The 23,004-nt window shown below is 38.5% G+C and overlaps 1 protein-coding gene across 1 annotated transcript in view; it reads left to right on the forward strand.

The window, feature by feature from the left end:
* The window catches only part of ITGA8 (integrin subunit alpha 8), a 109,057-nt gene that overhangs the window by 35,969 nt on the left and 50,084 nt on the right, over positions 1 to 23,004 (forward strand). Inside the window, exons 14-20 of the mRNA XM_084510830.1 lie at positions 6,205 to 6,250; positions 8,340 to 8,447; positions 13,450 to 13,505; positions 14,043 to 14,197; positions 15,328 to 15,465; positions 15,930 to 15,997; positions 16,781 to 16,928. Of these exons, the coding sequence (XP_084366956.1) occupies positions 6,205 to 6,250; positions 8,340 to 8,447; positions 13,450 to 13,505; positions 14,043 to 14,197; positions 15,328 to 15,465; positions 15,930 to 15,997; positions 16,781 to 16,928 (719 nt within the window). The remainder of the gene's footprint in view (positions 1 to 6,204; positions 6,251 to 8,339; positions 8,448 to 13,449; positions 13,506 to 14,042; positions 14,198 to 15,327; positions 15,466 to 15,929; positions 15,998 to 16,780; positions 16,929 to 23,004) is intronic.

Raw genomic sequence — 23,004 nt, forward strand, 5'->3', positions numbered from 1 at the left:
TTCTTTCTGAGAAGCAAGGGTTCTTCAGTGCTCATAAGTTTTTGAGAACAATAGGCAGCATGCCAACGATATCACAGAGTCATAATCTAGTGATGATTAAATTATGAAATTGGTCCAGGAGATTTGTGGAAGACAAACAAGTTTAATCAATGAAAAGTTGCATCTGCTCTGGTAAGAAAAGAGTGCTGAGCGTGGGAGCCAGAACAAGGGCGTGGGTTCTGCCAGCAAATGCAGAAGAGCTGGTGTTTCTACCAGCTAAATTTGTCTACACATGAATAATCAATCAAAAATATAGTGACAAGCCAAGAATCTTCTGAAAATATGTTAATTTTACGATTAACAATTGCACAAATGATCTATTTAATTTATAGACGTGCTTTTCTAAAATTCTTTGAGTTATTTAATGAAATTAACAATATTTTCCCCAACAGAGTATAAGAATAAAGCAGTTAATAACAGGAAGTAGGGATTGACTGAAGTGACAGGACATGACCTGCCTCCTTTTGAATTTGTTTGTAGTATAATGGAATGAATAATAACACTGCACTATGAAAGGGTCTCATTCAGACAAAACTGGAGCATTGAATTAGCCTTAGGTGTTATTCTTAACAGATCTGCTTCCAGAATGGTTTAAAAACATGAGGATCGAGACAGTCGAGAATGGTACAAGAAAGTGATTCTGATTTGGGTGGTGGTTGAGTGTCATATTCAGCTAAAATTCTTGAGTAAGGTTGGCTGAATTGGATAAATCCTGTGTCCTTCATTATGGTCAAGCCTTTAGTAATGGCCATTTAAAGGGAATGTTATTCTGGCCCTTTCTTACTGTTTAGTGATCTCTGAAATCCTAGAAAGCAGAAATAGAAATCTGATGGTGGGGAAATAAAAAAGAAGAAAGGCTCACACAAAAAAAAATTAACAGGGTTTTCAGTTATGCAGTTTCCTCACTCTCTTTTGTGAAATTTCTATTAGCACCTACACTGATAGGATTCTTAATTGTTTTCCAGTTACTATTTCTACTACGCAATTAAACTGACAGACTACACAATATGCTGTTTAAAGCTGCCAGCAGAACATACTGAGCCCATAAAGCAAACACTTTCATGCTTGTATCCTGATAGAGTTGTGGCAGGGCAGTGACTCATCTGTCTGTCGTTTTCATTTCTGTGTTTCTGGCAAATGAAGTGTGTGCCAATGGTGCAGTTCTTCGCTGGCTGCTGTTCTTGGCCCCTGTCTCCCCATGAAGATGACATTCCGTGCCTTGGCCACATCTCTTGGGACTGCTGGACAGACTCCAAACGAAGGGTGGAGTGCTGAGCACGCCACACGTTCCTCCCCCACTTAAGGCTCCCTGGGGCTGCATCTCTCATAAGGGATGGAGATGTCCTTTAAAAATATCAGGGGATCAAAGAATTTGCTCAAGTTAATAAATGAGTTGTTGAGACTGGAAGTAGAACTCTACTTCCTTCAGTTAGTTGAAGGTTCATTCAGCATCGTGGCTGGGTTCTGCCCTTTAGCACAGCCTTTAAGGTCTGGCATGGCCACGTGGAAGGTACAGGTAAAGAGATAAGCTTACAAAACCCATCGAGCATTTTGGTTATGAGCCCTACAGCTCATTCATGCCACAGCAGCAATGAGGCAGAAGCACACCAGCCCTTCCTTCAGCTCTGCTTCTCTGAAGGAGGAACAGATGGTAAAAGATCTTCTCATTGAGTTGGCATAGACAAAGTCGTCATTTACCTGAATCTAGAAGGATTCTCATCCTCCTGAAAACATGAAATAGAGAAGGAGTGAAGGCCATTTTGTGTCAGATACCTCTCTCTCTTTCTTTCGCTATTTATAAATGTTTTATTCGGACCTTAAAAAAAAACTACTCAGAAATGCAAAGGTGCAGTCAGAAGTTTTCATATGCTTTCCTTCAGGCTCTGCTTGGAAGGGTTACACTTCACTATGCTGTTGCTTTTTTTTCTGTGTAATTCCAAATTCCTCGTTAAACCCTTGTTTTCTAATTAGTGGACTTTATATCAGTGACATTGCATGTGTAGCATTAACAAGAAATGAGTAAAAACAACTTCTCTCTATTTTTAGGAGCGGAAACTTGCCAAGCTGCAGATAATTTAGACATGCTTTTCTTTCATAGAAATGTTTAATAACTTTTCTTCTTCAAAACGCACAACAAATTCAAAACTTCTGCATATAAGTGATCTGATTTGATGTGTATTCAAATCTCTTGGATTTGTATCAGTGTCAAAAATGGTTTGTTTTGTTTTGTGTTTTTTTTCCATTGAGAAGTATAAGAGTTGACCCCAGAAAGCAATGAAAGAAAGAATAAAGCTACATGCTCTTTAAGAGAACAAGTAAAAGCAAAGCCTAACTCTAATGGATCTTCCACTAAATCCTCTTTAATATATAATGACTTGCTCCTTATGTTAGCTCACAGATGTCACTCCTGGACATAAGTATATTTTATTCTTTGCATATTTATTCTGAAGTCCACTTTTCCTTCTTAGTAGTTTCATGCTGTTGTGGTTTAACCCAGTGGGCAGCTGAGCTGCTTATTGCCCCCACAGCTGGATGCGTGGGGAAGAGAACTGGAAGGGCAAAAGTTAGAAAACTCATGGGTTGAGATAAAGACAGTTTAATAAGAATGGAAAAAAAAAAAAAAATTGCACACCCAGCAAGTGATGTATAACACAGTTTCTCACCACCAGCCGATCGATGCCCAGCCAGTCCCCAAGCAGCTCCCCTAGCCAACTCCTCCCAGTTTTATGTTGAACATAACATCTTATGGTACGAGATATCACTTTGTTACATTTGGATCAACTATCCTGGCTCTGTGCCCTCTTTGTGCACCCCCAGCCTTCTTGCTGGCAGGGCAGCACAAGAAGCAGAGGAGTCCTTGACTTAGTATAAGCACTGCTCTGCAACAACTAAAACATCGGTGTGTTATCACGTCTATTTTCATTACAAATCATACAGTTAAAAAACAAACAAACAAACAAACAAAACATAACACATGTACAAGCTACTATGAAGAAAATTAATCATATCTCAAGCAAACCAGCACACACTCATTCAGACTCTTTAGCTGAAGAATAATTATGGCCAAGAGTATAAAATAAAGGACATGTCAGGGAAAAAGTACGTTCTTGCAAATGAGAACAGGATGAGCATAGTCTCAGCTGTCCTAAGCATTTGTTCAAGTGGAGCTTTTATGATGGTGCCATTATTGAATGTCCTCATCTTTCTTGCTGTGTCTCCAAGCCTGGCTGAGGTGGCAATGCAGAAAGACTGCTCAGTCTTTTGGTGACTGGGGACTGTCATTGTTGCTCTAAAACCATTAGCTTCTGTTTTCAAATAAGCTGGGTTCTGTCCCAGAGAAACCAGGATTTAACTAGTAAGCAGCTGTGCAAAATTTTCCTCAATGTCAAAGTGGGGATGCTGAGGTAGTGGGGACACAAGTTCATACAGCTGTAGATACTGAAATTAAGATTTCACTCAGACTGCGGAGGGTAAGTATCTCTCACAGACTCATTCTTTCTAACTTCAGGTTCAAACAGGCTACGGGTTATTAAACTTGAACTCAAGTTGTGTGTTCAAGCTTTACCTTGTGTCTGTGAAGGATTGGAGTGCTTTATTTTTTAATGAAAAATCAGATTATGAAGTCATCGCAATTCTAGAATACGGATAAGTCATAGATACCTGCTAGTTTTGTCAGTGCCATAGCACAGCCCTGTAATGAAACCTTTTGACTTATCTAGTCTGGTATGAAACAGTACATATCCTAGGTTAAGTCAGTTGCAGAATTCATAAAGAGAATCCAGCTGGGAACAACAGTTTTAATGTAAAGTCCTTCCTTCTTGTCTCACTTTCTGTTCATAACACAATGTTGTTTTTTTGGAAAAAAAAAAAAAAAATCTTTTTGGGTTACTGTGCATACTGTAGCTGTTACAGAAAGTTCTGCTGCTTGTGTTGTGGAGCCTTTATGATGATAGGTATGTCTCAATCAGTTGTTCATTTAAGAGGAAAATATCTTTAGGTCTTGGGAGTGTGAGCAAGCTCTCTAGAAAAGCTGCTAATGAAAAGGACTCATAAATATCCAAAAAAGGAGACAGAAGCAACACTTATTTTCTGCTATTTAAAGTATTTCTGACTCTGAAGCATGTTTCTGTAAGGCCAATGGAAGCAGAAAAATGTAAATGTTATGCAAAAAGTAGATCAGACCCATAAACTGTCCATGCCCTCTCCGATGAGGATGTTAATCAGTGGAATCTATTGTAGGACAGGCTGTTGCCCATGTGGAGTGCTTGTTTAAACTTGTTAAATCCTGACCATCTGAAGGGCAGACAGCACTGGAAAACACGCTGCCAGACCGGCCCAAACCCACCAAGCTAATTAGCACCAGAGCTGTGTCATTGCGTTATGCTCCGTGACTTCAGTGCCTCTAAGCACACCCACGCTCAAACGATGGAAACAGCAAGAAAGGGTTTGTTTGTCGACCCTGTATACTGGTTTCATGAACTCAGATCAGCTCAGAGTGCCAGGCTGTGCCCGGCCTACCGAATGGCACGTTTGTAAATCAAACCATAGGATAGCAGCAGTAGAGTGAAAGAGGTACCCAGCTGGGCATTGCATTAGGGCGTATGAAAACAAGACAAAGCTCTTTCCCATTCTTGATCTGTGCTCCAGCGAGAGGCAGCAGGAAAGCTGAGCCTTTGTTCCCTGCTGCTTGGCCCCAGCTTTTCTCCAACAAGAACTGAAGATCTACGTGATCTTTCCAGCAAGCCAGTCGGGATCTTTCCAGAGAGCACTGTGTGGGGACTCCAGGTAAAAGGAGGAAATATTTGGGCCTGTAGGATTCCAACCCAGGCCTGGTAACAAAGATGTGCCCAAGGCCCAGTGAAATGCTAGCACTGTTGACCCTATTTGTTCCAAATCGTGACTTGTGATGGCTTTCAACTGATAACTATTACAGGCCTTTACACACCCTATATGATGCTGAAAACATTAGTAACTATGAAATTAGCCATTCTCCAACCTATGCCTTGTTTTCATGGTCACAGAGATGTAATTTCCTAAATTAATGAACAAATGACTTAAAGCACAAAACAGGATTGGAAGGAATGTCAGGAAAGAACACGGTAAACTTTCAATGTGAACTGCATGGGAGTGACCAAAAAGTTGGTTTTTATCTCTATGTGTAATGGGCAATTAGTGGTTTGGGATAAAACTGAGAACAGCCCTGAGGACAAGGACGTGGGGGGTGTTGGTGGATGAGAAACTCAACATGCGCTGGCAACATGGGCTTGCAGCCCAGAAAGCCAACCCCGGGCAACGTGGGCAGCAGGACAAGGGAGGGGATTCTGCCCCTCTTGTGAGACCCAACCTGGAGTGCTTCTCTCAGCTCTAGGGCCCACAGCACGAGGAGGACATGGACCTGTTAGAACAAGTCCAGAGGGGGGCCATGAAGACAATCAAAGGTCTGGAGCACCTCTCCTATGAAGACAGGCTGAGGGAGTTGGGGTTGTTCAGCCTGGAGAAGAGAAGGCTCCAGGGAGACCTTATAGCAGCCTGCCAGTACCTAAAGGGGGCCTACAGGAAAGCTGGGGAGGGACTCTTTGTCAGGAGGTGCAGGGATAGGACAAGGGTAATGGTTTTAAATTAAAAGAGGAGAGATTTAGATTACATATTGGGAAGAAGTTCTTTACTCAGTGGGTGGTAAGGCACAGGCTGCCCAGAGAAGCTGTGGATGCCCCATCCCTGGAGGTGCTCAAGGTCAGGCTGGATGGGGCTTTGGGCAGCCTGGTCTGGTGGGAGGTGTCCCTGCCAATGGCACGGGGCTGGAACTGGGTGATCTTTAAGGTCCCTTTCAACCCAAACCATTCTGTGGTTCTGTGATTCTATGAAAATGCATGGAAGTTGAAGGCATTCTTCTTACTCTTTAATACAAACTGCAGAGAAGCAAAATTGTACCATGCCTGACCCCGTGTTAAACAGATTCACACTGACTGGATACAGACAAGATATTTATGAGCCAGTCTTGTCCAGTCTTAAATGTTTTCTTTAAGATAGTAGTGTTGAAAAAATTGCTAAGAAAGTGGGAATTTCCACATTTGTTTCATGTTACTGCATTCTGTATATTAGTAATCTTATTTAGTATGAATAAGGCTTCTATATAGTTCTTCTGAAGCTGTTTTCTTTCTCCAGATTTAATTGTGGGTGCATTTGGAGCTGGAAAAGCAGTTGTTTACAGGTACGTGATAAATACAATGGATTTTTAATTTTACAGCTTCAGTGGGAGATCTGTGAATAAACAAATATCACATTTCTTTGTTTCCCTGGTGCAACGTGTAAAAGATGCTGATTACAGATGATAAATGAAACATTGTGTGAGCAACAAATGTTTTACAAATTTCTTTTTTCTCATGCTCAAAACTTCCAATTTTTCATGAAAATTTCCATGGTTAGTCTTAGTTCAAGAAACTCTTTCTGGAATGCTTGACTCCTCAGTTAATTTTAAATTAGATAAGAAGAGAAAATGGTGTCTTTCCTACCTTTAAAGCAACTTCACACAAAATTCTGTAGAGTCAAAAAGCTCATCCTACAGCTCATCAGAGAGAAATTTATGAAGCACAACACTGAAAATTCATTTATTTCTTGGGGGAATGGTACTAGTAAGAAATTCATTATTCAAATGACTCTTGACTCTTTGGAGGTCATGCACATTAAGACAATCTATTTATTAGAAATAAAGACTGCTGCTTTTAGCTTCAGTTTAGATAAAATGTATGAGATCTCACTTTGCAAATCTCCAGAGTTGTTGCTGACTACTGTTTTTTGCTAAATGCACTTTTTGATTAGAAGTATAAATTACAACTACCAAACGCATAAATGACTATCTGCTGCAGCCCTATTAATGCTGATGTGCAGACAGTTCTTTGCATTTAAATATTCACCATCCGTTACTGCAACGATGTAGTCATATTTCCTGATTCCTCTCTGTCTTCTTGTTGTCTGTATTCGGAACAGTACCTGTCTGAGAGAAGGCATGTTCTGTTTCCTGGATGAATATTTGTCAAAGCATAAGAATTCTGTAAAACAGGAGCATTAGCTCATTTTTGGTAACACTATTAAGCACAGTGAGAAGACCTGGTTTTCCTGCTGCCCTATTTTAGAGTCATGCAAATATTTTGCAATGCATCACTTTGCAGTGGCATTAAATGACTGCACAGGATGTGAAACATTGGAGAATGAGATCCACTGTGTATTTTAGATAGCAATAAAAAATGTGTTCTATTTCATTTAGGAAGGTGAATAGCAAGCAAGAATCCCTCAATCTTTCTGTTTCCTGTCCAGAGTGTATCAAATACCAAACTTGTCATGCTGGAGAAAGTTTTATTAGCTGAACTTTGCTACAAAAAAAAAAGGTTTTCCCTGTTGCACAGAAATGAAGGAAGTAACTATTTTTTGAGTGTCTTGCTGAAACAATACAGAAAAGTGATCATAAAAGCTCAACTGTGGGTTAAAATATGAGGAAAGTAACTGTAGTAAGCTATTTTTGGCAGAATTACCTAAGTTAAAACAGTATTATCTAATTATATAAGTAAAACAGATTCATTGTCTTAACAGAATTTTGTTTTCTCTTTTAAACTGCTCTCAATTACAGATTAGCTCATTACTTACTAGCAGATTGCTTTTCAGAGGGATGTTTCCCATCACCACAACCATGTATTCACATGCTCAGCAGAATTTTCTGTGATGATTATTCTCATTTTCCAAAGTCAATTGTCTCAAGACATGATGTCAGACTGAGTTTACTTTATTGTTGGTTTAAGATAATTTTAGATCAACTTCTATTTTAACTAAATTATGTTCATTTTTTTGAAGAACCTTAAACAGTGATAGCAAGCCTGAATATATCACTGTTCATGAAGAAACACAAATCTGACAGTTTATAAAATAACAGCCAAGGGACTTCTGTAATTTCCAAAAGGCAGGCTCTGTCCCTTTATGAAAACATCACAGTGTGATGAAATGTGTCTGATGTGCGTGAATCCCAGGACAGACCTATTGTTAAGTGTAGCATACTGTTTCAGCGATGCTGTGTGCTGTTAACCTGTGTTTTTTTTGTGAAGAACTTTCGAAATGTCATAGCAGAAGGTATCATAGTTTCTGACCCCCAAAAATATCAAGGGTCTTTTGGGTAGGAGCAGCATTTTAAAAGTATTTTCTACCAAGTAACCCTACATTTCAAACTTCTTTGTGTCTATCTCAGTTGTTTTCTCTGGTGTAAGTTAGGTACTAATGTGCTGTATGTAGTGAATGTTATTTCTGTCACTTAGAGCCAGACCTGTTGTGACCGTGAGTGCTCTGCTTATTCTGAACCCTATGATTGTGAATCCAGACAATAAGACTTGTCAGCTCCCTGGCTCTCAGCTTTTGGTAGCCTGGTAAGTTCATGATTAGACAAAAAACATCTTCAGCATCCTCTTCTTTCTCAAATAACCTCCCACTCCTAGCTTTTCTTGCCGCTTTTTGTTGAATGTACAGGTATTCAAATATGCTATAAGCTCAACAACAACAAAAATTATATAGAACAGAGTTCTTTTTGACACCTTCCAATACTTCACAGATTCTCTAAATGAAGTAGCTAAAAGTTCAGTGGTGTGATATCCTCCTTCATGGGAAGATGTTCAGTGTCTTACAGGATCAAGCTGCAAAATCTTACAGGATCAAGCTGCAGTGTCTGAATGAGTGAAACATGCAACAGCCAAGATTGACAAAGCATTCACCTGACAAAACACACATCTTTGCTGAGAAAATATCACAGTGAAAGTGATGCAAAGAGCTGGTAGTCCCACCAATTTCTGCAACAGAAAGAGAGATCTTAGTCCTCTGTGGAAGAGATAAGGTGTCCTGCTCACTACGCTGAGAGCAGTTCATGGGATGTTGTTTCTGGCTGTCTTTGGTCAGAGGAAAGATATTTTTAGTGCATCAGGCAGGACAATGTTGGATAGAGCCTTAAAAGAGAAACCCTCTGCCATAGTAGCATTTAACTTTGAAAAGAAAAAGTACACTCAGAATCTTGAAGCAAATTGAAACAATTCAGGATCAGTTACAAATATAAATGTCGTAGGACAGTTGGAGGCTATCTAGTACTATTAACACCACATGCAGGTGCATTTACAGTACTATAAGAAAGTCACTTAGAAAAGACCCCAAATAACAGCTGATAAAACAGGCTATTAGAAATACATTAGATGCTTTTTAGAAGTTGAAATCATAACAAATGAGGAAACTAAAAACAAAACAGAGCATAAACACTTGCAAGTTGAATATAAAATTCCAGTAAGTCTTGCCAGAGAGACTGTACGGAACAGATTTCTAAAATATAAAAACTAGCTGTAACATTTTAATTAAACACATTAGGGGCACAAAGCCTGCAGAACATGGGATGTATGAAAAGAATATCAAGGTGTAAAGGAGAAAGACAAGGTGACTGCACTAATTTTTCACCGCTTTTAAACTAGAAGTGGTCAGAGGGAGTCCCCACACTGGAGACATTCTTTATGGGAAATGAGTTCTAAAAATAGTCACAAACATAATAGTTAGCAGAGGAGGTTTTACATCAAATTGATAAATATGAAAAATAAAAAATAATCATGACCAGAAACAGTTTACTTAAGAGACGTACAGGAACTCAACTCTGACACCATTAAACCACTAAATATATGGGCTGTAAATGCAGTGGGTGCAATTTGTGACTCAGAAGTGCTACATCTACTGATTGTCAAAATCTGGGACAGGGTTTTCAAGAGATTTTCACTTTTACTCTATTCTTTTACTCTATACGGAACTGCTTATATTTATCATTATGTTCCTCATTTCTACATTGTGTGTAGTAAAATCACCCACCTACAGAGGAAGGTAGAATGCACTCGGTAGAACGGTGTGGTCCCAGAACTTTAAAACGTTTAGTCCTTTCTGGAGTAGGTTCCAGATAAAGATCCATCTTTATATTTTGATTCAAGCAAATTTTGTTTTAATAGTCAATGCAATAAAAAAATTAAAATATCAACATTGGGCTGTAGCATATTCATTGTTCCATGTGCATTTGATTTTTTTCCCCAAAACTTCAGTTTTTAAGACTTCTAAAGAATCCTTTGGATAAGTTTTATACTGGAAAAAAATACCAATATTATAGCATTTACTGACAGTTTACTGGAAGAAAAAAAAAGATACAATTTGTTGTTTTTTTTCACAACATGAGTGAATAAAAACATCTCTGCTAAAAATGTATTCCTGCTGCAAGGTACTGTTCAAAAAGGGCTTGTGTAACATGAAGTTTTTTCATTACTTTTTACTTCTGTATTACAAAAAGCCAGAAGATGTTTGGTTCATATCTATGAGACTTTTATTATGAGCATAATTTAATTTCTGTCCACTTTATTCTAAAATATTCTTCCCTGAAGATTTAGTTTGTATTATGAACTGACTGAAGACCAGCTGCTATTTTCCATGCTGTAATTTTTCTCCTTAGTTGATATAAGCTTGTATTGTACATCTGAAAATAATTAGTAGGGAAACTCCAACAGGCAAGGAATTCTTTAGTCCCTTGGGATAGATTTCTGTATCTCTTAGCCAGCTGTGCTGCTAGTATAAAATGTCTACTGACTGACATTGCAAAATTAGAGTGAAAGAAAACCTACTACCAGAACAGTTTCAGGAAGTGTAAAGTATGAATAACGTAGATTATTGTACACTTTCTAGTATTAGGAAAATATTATTTTTGCCATAATATAATTTGGAAGACTGAAGTGCAGAGGAAGCATGCATAAAAAGTTATTTTTATACACAATCGTAAGAGAATTGTCCTGAACTTCTAGAAACATATATAATTATTTCTCTGCTATGTTTAAAACATGGCTATTTCTGAGTTACCAAAACTAACAAATTTGGAAAAAATTCTGCAACTTTGAATGTAAACAGAGTTTTTTAAAAAAAAAAAAAGTTTGAAAGATAGAGGTAGTAATTCCTTCTTCCGTTGACTTCATTGGAACCTGGATGTGATCAGTGCCCCACAGTCAGGGACTGAAGGGCCTCGTTACTTTGCTCAGATGAAGGTCTATACCATCAAAACTTTGAGTGCCTTTCTGCTAAGGCATTATCCATCTTCCTCTCTGTGTCCAGTTCTGTATTCTGAAAAAATAGACAACAATGGCACGTAATTTCTGGTAGGATCTGATAATTTCAAGTTTATCACTTCCTGAAGTACGCTTCCTATTTTTTTCACCCTGTAGCATAGCCAGATTAAATTCAGTTATTTCTGGTAAAAATAGCAGCCCCAAAAAACATTTTTGGGCAGAAATCATCTTCTTTGTTTTTCTAATATTATTTTCACTTCTCAAGATACTATCCCTATCTATGCCACGTGTTGTTTTGAATGAAGAGAAATACTTTTAAGCTTTTTCTAATAACATTAAAAATGTTTCTGTCTAACTGAAGAACATAAAATTAGTTCAAACAAACTGCTTTGTTGGTCCAAGATTACCAGGGAAAGCTGGTGTGTTCAGTTTTAATGCTTTTCCTGTATTTCATGGCCACAACTGAATACTACTCAAACCATGAGCTGATAGTGATGGCAGACACTGTTGAATAAATGCAGTGCAGAGATCTCCTACAGAGAGATAAGGCTGACAGCACAGAAAAGATCATATGCTTAAGGATGATGGGCCATTTCCCAGTCATTTCTTACCTGCTGAAGTTTCCTTCCTTTGTTAATTGTCTTGTTTGCTTTATGGCTCCTGCAAGCTCAGAAGATCAATTATTATGTTTCTTCATGTGCCAAGGAGTCAGATCTTAAATCTCAAAAATATTTTAGACTCCTGGCCTCTTCTGTGGTCTACCTTCTCCTCCGTTTTCATTTTCTCACAGCTAAACATCCTGCAAAATCTCCACGGCAACTTCTTGTCAAAGTGATGAGGATATCTCTCTTTAGAACTGTTTCTGAACTGAATATCCTCGAAATCAGAAATGGGTGATGGAATTCTGCTAAACCCACAGTCTTGCCAGTCAGATGGGCAGAGCCAAGAGACTGATAAATTCCAAAAGTTTGATTTTTTTGCACTCTTCTTGACATGCTGTGCCTGGAAAGGAAGGATTAAATCTTGGCTCTTACCATATTACTTCAGAACATGACTTGGGTTATCAAATGTGTATTACGAATTATTGCATTCATTAAAATAAATTAAATATATGTTATAGTTGTGCTATTTAACAATCAATTCATTTCTGATTACAATCCATTTCAAGCTGGATTTTTAACTCAACTATTTTTTAAACAGGATAGTGCAAAAATTATTTGAGATTTCAGGAAGTGAGATCACCAAGTTCAACACACAGTGGCAGCTTGTGAGTTTACATTTGAGGAAATGCTCTCCTATGCTATGACATGTCAGACTAGTTTGTGAAGCCTGATGTCTAAACCGCATTTATGCAATTACACATGCTTTTCTCTTTCATGTTGTTTGTTCTTGCCCTTGTGTGTCAGCAAATGATTGGTTCTTCATCTGTTAACTCATAATTCTAAAGAAGCAGGAATGTGACTGAATTTGCAATATCTGCATGGAACATGAATCGACACTCCTAATGTCATTTGAAGGCTGTGGTTAAGCATAGCTTAATGGCATAAGGCAATTTTTTTGGCCAAGAGGAAAATATTTAATAAGGTCATGAAAGTTATATGAATACCATATGTGGCACAGTTTCATTATGTTTGTCAGCGAAAGCAAACATTCAATTAGAATATGATTGCAGGTTATTTTAAAGATTGTGTTGCTGGTTTTTAATCCACTGCATGGAGAATAAGAGCAATGACTAATTCAAAAATATTTCTATTTAACCCAAGGTATTACTGTAAAATATGCTGGTTTCACATCTTCCAATGATGACTTACTACCCATGTTCAGCTGATACAAAGCAAAATATTTTCTGAACCCATTAAAGTATTCCATGAAAATGACTGTTAACCAGAGACACTTTGTATTGAATTGCACATCTTGAAATCATGGAAGTCTTTCTTTCTTCAGCATGATGAAGCAGAAAGGACTTCTGCAGGCAGCCTCATACAATGGTGGCTTGCTGAAGCTCAGTATTAGGAACCCAACTTTGCCAGTAGTATTAAAGGGTGATCTCTATAGGCTTTCTCCAGAATTAGTGGGAAAAGTTCTCTACATCTTTCCAGGGAAGATATTCTGAGGATACCCTGTCTTCTTTGAGTATTGGTGGAGCCTGGGAGACTTGCTGACTTAGGGGATATGTTGGGTGCCTAAACACAGATTCAATGAACATCATTTAAGAAAAAGAAACAAGAACATGGGTATGATTTGAGATTTACTATTCCCCAGGTCAGCTCTCTTTCTGCTAATAATTACTTCTTCTTTTTATACATAGTTTTACAGTAAGAGTCTGTGCAGCATTTGAAGGTCAAAGTATTTCAGATGCGATAGGTAAGAAATGTTTTATATTCCTGTAATTTAGTCTGTCCCACTTAAATTCAAATATTTTTTTTTTTCTTATGCTTTGAAAGATAATAGGACTACAATGTTCCTAAGGTAAGAAAATGCAGTTAAAGTGGTACTTATATAAACACAAAGCTTGTCCTATTCACTTGAAGGATTTTTTATTAATTTTTAGCCATTTTACAAACAAAATAAGATTGTACCCAGCTGGAGAATGTTCTGTTTTGAAAAACAAATAAACAAGAAAACAAAAATAAGAAACAGATTTCCTGTGTAGTACACATATGATCTGTAAATGAACTTGCAAAGCTTTACTGAAGTTACATGTAGGACATACTTTGCATCAAAAACTAGTATGCTCCTAAACGGACAGATACCTTGGGCATGGATTAGTTTTACTTGGAAGACTTTGCTAGTTATTTGTTATGTTAATGCTAGTTATTAACTATAATATTTAATGAATTGTTTGCTATTTTTTCTTTCCATGTTAAATAAATAAATACTCAATTTACTTATATTCTTTAGTGCTGAAAGGTGAATTGCAGTTAGATTCATTGAAACAGAAAGGAGCTGTTAAAAGGACTCTCTTCTTTGACTACCATCAGTCACATCATTACTTCTCCATTGTGATAGAAAGACAGAAACAGCTCCGTTGCCAGGACTTTCTTGTTTATCTCAGAGTAAGTTTAAAATATTTTGGACTGTCACCATAATTTGTGTAGTATCAGGAATTTTAAAAGATGAATAAAAAGGGGGAGCCCTTTGGAAAAGCAAGAACATTTTCCAGTGTTCTTAGATCCCAGAATTACAGAAATGAGAGATAAGAAAGGTCTGGTGTGAGTGTCCAAACCATTCTTCTACCTCAGCAAGAATTCCCATGTAAATCTTTGTCTCATTTTTTGTCAATGAAAATATAAAAGAAAGACTTCCTTTGAAGAAGAGTGTACGGTTCTTCTGTGTACAAATATGTTCATTTCATGCTCTTCTGGAAATTCTGATTAAACACTGCATCTCCTTATACAAAAGTGCAACATTGTTTGCTCTTATAGTATTTGCAGTACAATAATCAACTGAACTTGTTAAATGTCATTTCAACTCAGTTCCAACAAATATGTTAAAGGCGTGTCGCCAACAACATTGGCCTAAATTAATATATTATTTAGAATATTTTAAAAATCTTTTAAAATATTTTTTGAAAAATTAAAACAGTGGCACTTAAGTTATGAAGGAGCAAAGGTCGTTGGTTACTCACTTGCAGCTGGAATTACCTCCTGCCATTAAAGCAGATTTCAAGGCTGGTCCTAGAAATGTAGTGGGAGATGAAATGGGGGAATCTCAAGAAATATGTAAGACAGCATCGAAACAAGGAGTTGGTGGAGTTTTACCATAACTAGTCCATATATGTCATTGGTTATGGAACAAACCAACAATGTTACCTCCACAAATCCACGCATGCACTCCCTCCATTCCAAACAGAAGATGGGCAGCAGCTGATAGCATTTGGTTTTGCGTGTCTCTTTTAAACAGCTTCTTTTAAGCTGATGCTTTGAAAAAATTCTGAGTCTACTCAGCTCAGCCAGCTTCTTCCAGATTTGGGGCTGTGGAGGCAATGTGTTCTGGGCATTCCAGTTCCATGTGAGTCATTTTGCTTTCATAATGATGTTACAAATAGGCAGATTTTGGCCAGCACCTGTCAAAGAACCAACTCTTTACCTTCAATAAGACTAATTCTGAATCTGTTGCAATACCCTACTCATCTGAAGGAATTACTTTAAACTCTTGTTTTTTATTATATGACTGTCTCTCACAGGATGAAACAGAATTTAGAGATAAATTGTCTCCCATCAATATAAACTTGAATTATAGCTTGGATGAATCCCATTTTGAAGACGGCTTGACTGTGAAGCCAATACTGAATTATTACCAGAAAAGCTCAGTAACAGAACAGGTATGAATTTTGCATGCAGCATCTTCTGTATATAAACTCAAAAACGTTTAGGAGTATAATGTGTGTCATTTTTCTTTAAACAGAGTATCAGGCCCAGAAATTGCACAACGAGGGTTTAATTAGTTCAAAATGTATATTGAAGATAAATATAGAACCAGGGAATCCTTTAAAGCATTTCCAAAATTTTGTTGTGTTCATAGTTTTGATTGCATTTTACGATATGTAAGCCAAGTTACTGTGGGAAAGAGCCTGAAAGATGTTATTATTCTGGTAAGGACATAGTTTACAATCTAAATAGTCTGCAACAGTACTCAAGTGGAAAGGAACTTGTAGAAAGGAGATAAATTCAGAAGGGCAGTGATAGTGACATTTAAGACATTTAAATTTGGGATATTTAATGAAGTGATTTGGACTTTCAAGCATATACTAACTGTATTATATATACCTATTTTGTGACTACACAGGCTTACATTCTGGTAGACTGTGGGGAGGACAACTTGTGCATTCCTGACTTGCAGCTTTCTGCTATGCCGTAAGTAAAATAAAAAAACTAATGCTGTATATAACAAAACCCAGACAATTCTAATTGCTTTAGCAAAATGAAGCACAGTTCTGTTGTTTGCTACTTATTCTTACCTGATTTCCAGATTTGTCATCTAGAAAACCAAGAAGTGGAGAAATATACACTTATAAAGTATGTATTTGTCAGACATATTCATGGTGTTTAAATGTTATCATTGAAAATACAGTTTACAAGTGTTAGGAGCAGTACTAGTTCTCTGAATGCCAAGAGATAACACCAATTGTTGTTCAGTGTTGTCCTGTTAACTGTCTCTGTGCCATCAAAATCAGTAGATATCTGTGAAAGGAAAGGGCACAGTGCTATTGCAGTTCTCAGGAGAGCTTCTGTCTGTTCCCTGTACAACAGGCATGAACGGATAACTGAAATCCCACCAATTCTGTTCCCTCCAGAGAGAAGTGCTAATGGGTCTCTGGTGGCAAGTACTTTCCTCCAGTAGATACTTGTCTCTAGGTAGAAAGTAGTCAGGCTCTGAAATTTTATGCAACTGACTTTCAGGTTCTCTGGTAGTCTACTCTGATCATCCATAGTATGTGTTTTCCTTTGAACTGTCTCCTTCCCAGGTGCTTGCATACTTCACCATGGGATTATTTTTTATGAAAAACTTTTACTCTGTATTCACAGAATATTTTTCCAGAGCAGATGCTATGAGAGCAAATTGGCCTTCTGCTTTAATCATATGTAAATCATACTTGTGGATGTTTTAATTCCTGACAAATTGTATGTTCTATATAGAGATAAAGATCCGCTAATAATTGGAGAAGAAAACTGTGTAATGCTCATAATAAATCCAAGGAATGATGGAGAAGGAGCCTATGAAGCTGAGCTACATATAAAGATTCCACCTGAAGCAGATTACACTGGTGTTGAACGCAACAACAAGGTAAATGAAAATCAAAATGTTAGTGATAATCATAGAATCATTAAAGTTGGTAAGGACCTCCAAGATCATCTGGTCCAGCCATCCCCCTACCACCACTATCACTCACTAGACCACGTCCCTAAGCACCAGGTACAACCTCTCCTTAAACACCTCCAGAGACAGTGACACCACCACCTCCCAGAGCAACCCATTTCAATGCTTCACTACTCTTTCTCCTACATTTCCAACCTAAACCTCCCCTGGCACACCTTGAGGCCATTTTCTCTAGTCCTATCACTAGTTACCTGTGAGAAGAGGCCGACCCCTAGCTCCCCACACCTTCCTTTCAGGTAGTTGCAGAAAGCAATGAGGTCTCGCCTGAGTCTCCTCTACTAAACAACCCCAGCTCCCTCAGTGGCTCCTTGTGAGACTTTTGTTCCAGGCCCTTCACCACCTTCGTAGCCCTTCTCTGGACACATTCTGGGGCCTCAATGTCTTTCTTATAGTGAGGGGCCCAAAGCTTAACACAGCATTTGAGGTGCTGCCTTACCAGAGCTGAATACAGGGGGACGATCACGTCCCTGCTCCTGCTGGCTGTACTATTCCTGGTACAAGCCAGGATGTTGTTGGCCTTCTTGGCCACCTGGGCACACTGCTGGCTCATGTCCAGGCGAGCATCAACCAGCACCCCCCAGATCCTTTTCCTCTGCACAGCTTTCCAGCCACTCTCCCCCAGACCAGTAGCGCTGCATACGGTTGTTGTGGCCAAAGTGCAGTACCTGGCACTGAGCCATGTTGAACCTCATCCCCTTGGCCTCTGCCCATCAACCCTGTCCAGGTCCCTCTGCAGGGCCTTCGTACCCTCCAGCAGATGGACACTTCCTCCCAGCTTGGTGTCATCTGCAAACTTAACTGAGGGTACACCCAATTCCCTCATCCAAATCATTGATAAAGATATTGAAGAGGATGGGTCCCAACATCAACGGAACACCACGGGTGAGCAGTTGCCAGCTGGATTTCACTCTATTCAACACCACTCTGGGTCCAGCCATCCAGCCAGTTTTTAACCCAGCAAAGCGTGTACCTGTCCAAGCCATGGGCTGCCAACTTCTCCGGGAGAATACTGTGGGAGACTGACTGAGCCTGATCCTCTGGGTTGTCCCACATTTGCTCTGTGATTTCATTCAAGATGACTGGTTCTATAAAAGAGCTGCTGGCAGCAGTGGGATTCAAACCCACACCCCCGAAGAGACTGGAGCCTTAATCCAGCGCCTTAGACCGCTCGGCCACACTACCGGCCTGATCCTGGCTCTGTCCTCCTTGCACCCTCCCTTGAGGTACTTAGGACATGTCCAGTTAACCTACACAGGCAGTGCCAGCTGAACTCAGCAAGTGGACAGCTGCCTCCTAGGAGAGGAAATTCCATCAACTCTCAGCTATCTTTGTGCTCACGGTCCAGGCTGAAGATCAGCCATGTCACATGCAGATGGGAAAGGCAGGTCCATCCTGTTCAGAGCCAGCTCAGGTCCAGTTCCTCGTCATTAACTTAGATATAGTGCCACACAAATACTGTCATGTTTCTTCTAGTGCAAGAGCTATTTACGTAGTTCAGAGATTTCGAACCAGTCAACCCTAACAGTACCAGAATCACCTGAATGCTTCCAACCCCGGATCCCACGGTGTTACCACATCTCAGTCAGGGTCAATAAGCCCTTCTGAACCCCAGACACCTGGACACTTCTGGCTCATGCTTTCAGCGCAGCAGTGTTTTACTATCATTAAGGGTATTCCAGTCTCTGATATGCTGAATAATTGAACATTAACTGCAGTATAAACTTGACAAAGTTGACCTCCTTTCTATTCAATTAATTTATCTTACAGATAGGCCAAAAAAACAGTTATAATATGAAATGTGGCAGTGTTCACAAAAGGGCTGACTCATGTCCCGCTGAGCTGTACTGAACACACAGTGTTTCCTTTTGGGATCTGTTTGTTTTTTAAGAGCACAGACGAAACACTATCCTGCAAACAAGCAGAGTGTTCTTGTATTCTCTGTTGGACAGCAAGTCTGAATCACCTCATCTGCGCATAAATCTCCCAGGCTGTTGCAACATGAACTTTCTTTTTTTCTGTCAGTGCCTGGAATGTGCAGCAGGGCCTCAAGGGTGAGAGTGGGAGAAAGCAAGTTAATTTCCTTTCTGAAGGCAAATGTTTTTAAGGAAGTTGAAAGTAACTTACAAAGTATTTCCTTACTCTCCTTCTGTCAGTGCCTTTATTATTGGGCTTTTAACCCACTTGGAAAAAAATGACAAGAATTAATGATGTCACTGAAGGTGGTAATATGGAAATTCTCTGAAACCTCACTTCTCAAAAGCATATATTTGTGCACAAATAAGTAAAGACATCAGCCTCTTGCTGTCATCTGCATTTCCTTTACTCTCTTTGTATACTCCCTTTTCTCATACTGTGGTCTACAAGGCATAAAGAAAACTTAAGTTCTCTTTAACATGTACACCTGGTTGTCTTTTTCCTTTGCTGCTCTTTGGGAATCTTTGGCTGTTCTTCTGGCCATTACCAAGGATGTCAGGGGAGTCACTTACTCCAAGGCCCACACATATTAGCCCACACATACCTATCACTCGGACTGGACAGAAATCATTCAGGGCTTTTCATTATGTTAGGAAAACTTGAATTTTGTGGTGCCAGAAGGGTAGCCTCAGGGGGGAAAGAAAGGGAAAAAGAGCTGGGAGAGTCTGGTGTTTTTCAAGAATGAGGATAAGCTAGAAATGGGTTAGCAAAAGATACTACTTTTCTTTTTTTTTAAACCTAGGAAACATAGAAAAGCTTTTCATATTCTTCAGTTCTTGTGGAAGGTAATATACAATTTTGACAAGTCAAATTCTGAATCCTCCCAGATTTATGGAAGAATTGCCTTCATTTTCCCCACATTTAGTTAGTTCACTAGAGCACAGAATTTATTTCTTACTCTCTTTTTATACTTACTCTATCAAAAAAGATGTCATTACATTCTTTCTGAGAAGTATCAGAACATTAATCTTACTGCCTACATCGTTGTTAACATCTTGCCTTCTACACTGCAGATACAGCTTACACAAAGATTACAAATGTACTGAAAGTTTGTTCTTTCTACTGATTTTAAACCGTAAAAGTATATTTTTGAAAAGAATGGTCTTTGTGATGTTATGGTTCATTTAACTGAAATATTCATTTCTAAATCTTTATGTGGGAGAGAAATTGATATTGTAATTTTCTTTAAAAAGACAAAGCTAAAATTTGCTGCCATTTTTACTGGTGGAGGTTGGTTCTTGTACGTATTCATAGAATCATAGAAACATTTACGTTGGAGAAGACTTCTAAGATCATCTGGTGTAACCTTTAAATTAGCACTGCCAAGTCCACCATTAAAACATGTCACTGTACTGACAAGCTACTTAAAACTGCTGTGGACATGACAAAAAAGAAAATACAGTCTTCTTAATTTAAAAAAGTAAATTTACAATGAAAATATGTCACTCATTTTAATAACTCAGACATTATTTTATATTCTTCTTATTCAACATTCTTGTTTAATTTATCCCAGATAAATGTACAGATTAAGTAGGATCACCACTTGAAACAAGAATTAGCAGGCAATTTCATTTTCCCCAGAGTGATCAGAACCCTGGGTATCAGAGGCCCATCTGTTTCAAGGAAACATTGAAAAAATGTTTCACATTGAAAAAATTGAAAAAATCATTGTTACAATGATTTTTATGGGTCATAGTACAAATGACAGTATATTAGAAAGGGACTCATTTAATGCAACCTATGGGGTTTTAAAATCTATGGCAGTATGAACCACTTGACAAGAGCTCAGAAACACTTATCACACTGGTATGCGGGAAACACGGGGGTAAATGGAAGGAAGTTCTCTTGGTCTGTAGGTACTTTGAGGCATAGACTGTAGATGAAAATTAACATTTTGTTGTGAGGTGTAAGTGGAGTTGGGATTTCATTTCTTATTTTAATTTTTGTGCAGCAGTCTGCCAATGCGGGATTTTTGAATGCTCCTGAAACGCAGATAATTGAATACAGTGATTTTGGCAGACAGGTGGACTTGTGGTAGAGGCAGTTGCAGTCATGCTCTTAAAGCTCTGCATTCAAGGATTTCGTTCAATGTATATGTTCACAGTTGCCTGTGTAGTTGTTTTTCTCCATACTGCAGACTTCATTGTATTAAGGCAGAGATGATAGACATCTCAGAAGCAGCAAAACAGGTAGGCTGAGGGGCAAACAAATGAAATGTAATGAGCCAAAGAAACCACTTGATAAGTTTCTGATGGAACTGAAAAATCTTTAGAATCAAATCATTCTGTTAGGCTGCCAGCATTTTGAATTAACGATACTTTTACAGGATGCTAGACTACTTTATTATGGGGCTACTCTGGATTTAGTCTATCTAATAGACAAATTTATCCCTTAATTGCTTCCATTAAACCTGATTTTTTTTGGAAATAATTTCTTGGGTTATTCTGTATTATCTGAATTACACTGTGAGTGTGTTAAATACTTTCAGTTAAATAATTTAACTGAAGCATTAAATAATTTCAGTTGAATACATAACTGAAAATTCCTGCACCTATTACCTCTTCTCTTCAGCTCAATGCAATGCAGTGTTTGGCATTCCTCATTTGTCATTAGCTTGTCATCTCCAGCCTGATTCTGTAGCATACTGAACCTAAACTGGGCAACTGGATCAGAAGAATAACTCTTTGCAGAGATGTACATGAACACATGCAAGTGAAGAGTCAAGTTAATGTGTTTGATCTTAAAGTCTGAGGTCAAGGATATGATTTTGAAGTTTCTTTGATTCTTGCACGTACCGATACTTCCTTCAGTCAAAAAACTGGTTAATGAAACAATGACTTATAATGAAATGAAGTGCGTTATTCATTAGTTGTATTGTGGGAACACTTAAAAGCTCCAGATACCAGGTAAATGAGAAAATTACCACAGCTTTACAAGTTACTGGAAACCTTTTGGCTTGTAATAACTGTCCATATGCAGTAGGTGTGGAATTACTGGAATTAGCTGCAATGAAAAAAGTATAACCACATTATATTACCTCACATTTCCATGGCCAGCAGTAGAGCCAGAGGCAGTATATACTTGCTGTATGGTAAGTTCTTACACTACAATAGCATGATTGTGTACTTGAACCCCAAGCCATTGCCTGAGTGCTGTACACTAATCCTTTGCCCAGCAAAAGAGTTTCACACACAACTCTATCCTGCCTTAGTAGTGATGGGTGGAGCCCAAATTATCATGGAATAATTAGTAGAAGTAAATCAAGCAAATACAAAGCCCTATTAGGTATTTGTTCCACACCAAAAACATTATGTATTTTGGCATGACTGTCTCTGTGCAGGCTGGGAACTGTGGGGCTGTTGTGGATCACAACCAGTTTTACTTTTCAATGGATAAATCCAGAGCTTTTAGCCCCAAGCCTTTCTGAACTATAGCATAATACATGAATAGGAAAAAGATATGCAACCTTCTTTTCTTACCTGAAAATTCATATTATAAGAGTAAATAGAAGGTGGCTGGCTAGATGAGGCATAAATTGAGCCTTTTGAGGACAAACGCTGGTTCTCATACATCAGTTAGATGAGAAGCTAGATTCTGGCACCTGGTACCTAATCCATCCATTTCTACTCAGAAGATAAGGATGAAAGGTGTTGATCAAGAAAAGAGAGGAGGTGTTTTAATCCACAGTCTATAGTGCTTAACAATTCTGGCATCAATTTGTAATTCATTGCTAAGACCACCAGAAAGCTTCAAGTTTGTAGGCTGCCTGGATGACTTAGAGCATCCAGTCATTTCCTAGTTAAAATGCACCCTGGGAGCACATGTGTTAATTGTTGGGATTTTGTTTCTGCTCAAGATTGCCAAAAAGACCATGTGTTGCTATAAAAACATAAATTGCTACCAGTGGCAGGTAGTAGGGTTTTGTGGCAAAACCTTCCAGCTGGCTGAGTTACGTATGAGAGATAATGGTACTGACAATATTGGGTATATAAGTTTCTTTGCTCTTGCT

Source organism: Aythya ferina, assembly GCF_964211825.1.
Source record: "Aythya ferina genome assembly, chromosome: 2".
Classification (NCBI taxonomy): Eukaryota; Metazoa; Chordata; class Aves; order Anseriformes; family Anatidae; genus Aythya; species Aythya ferina.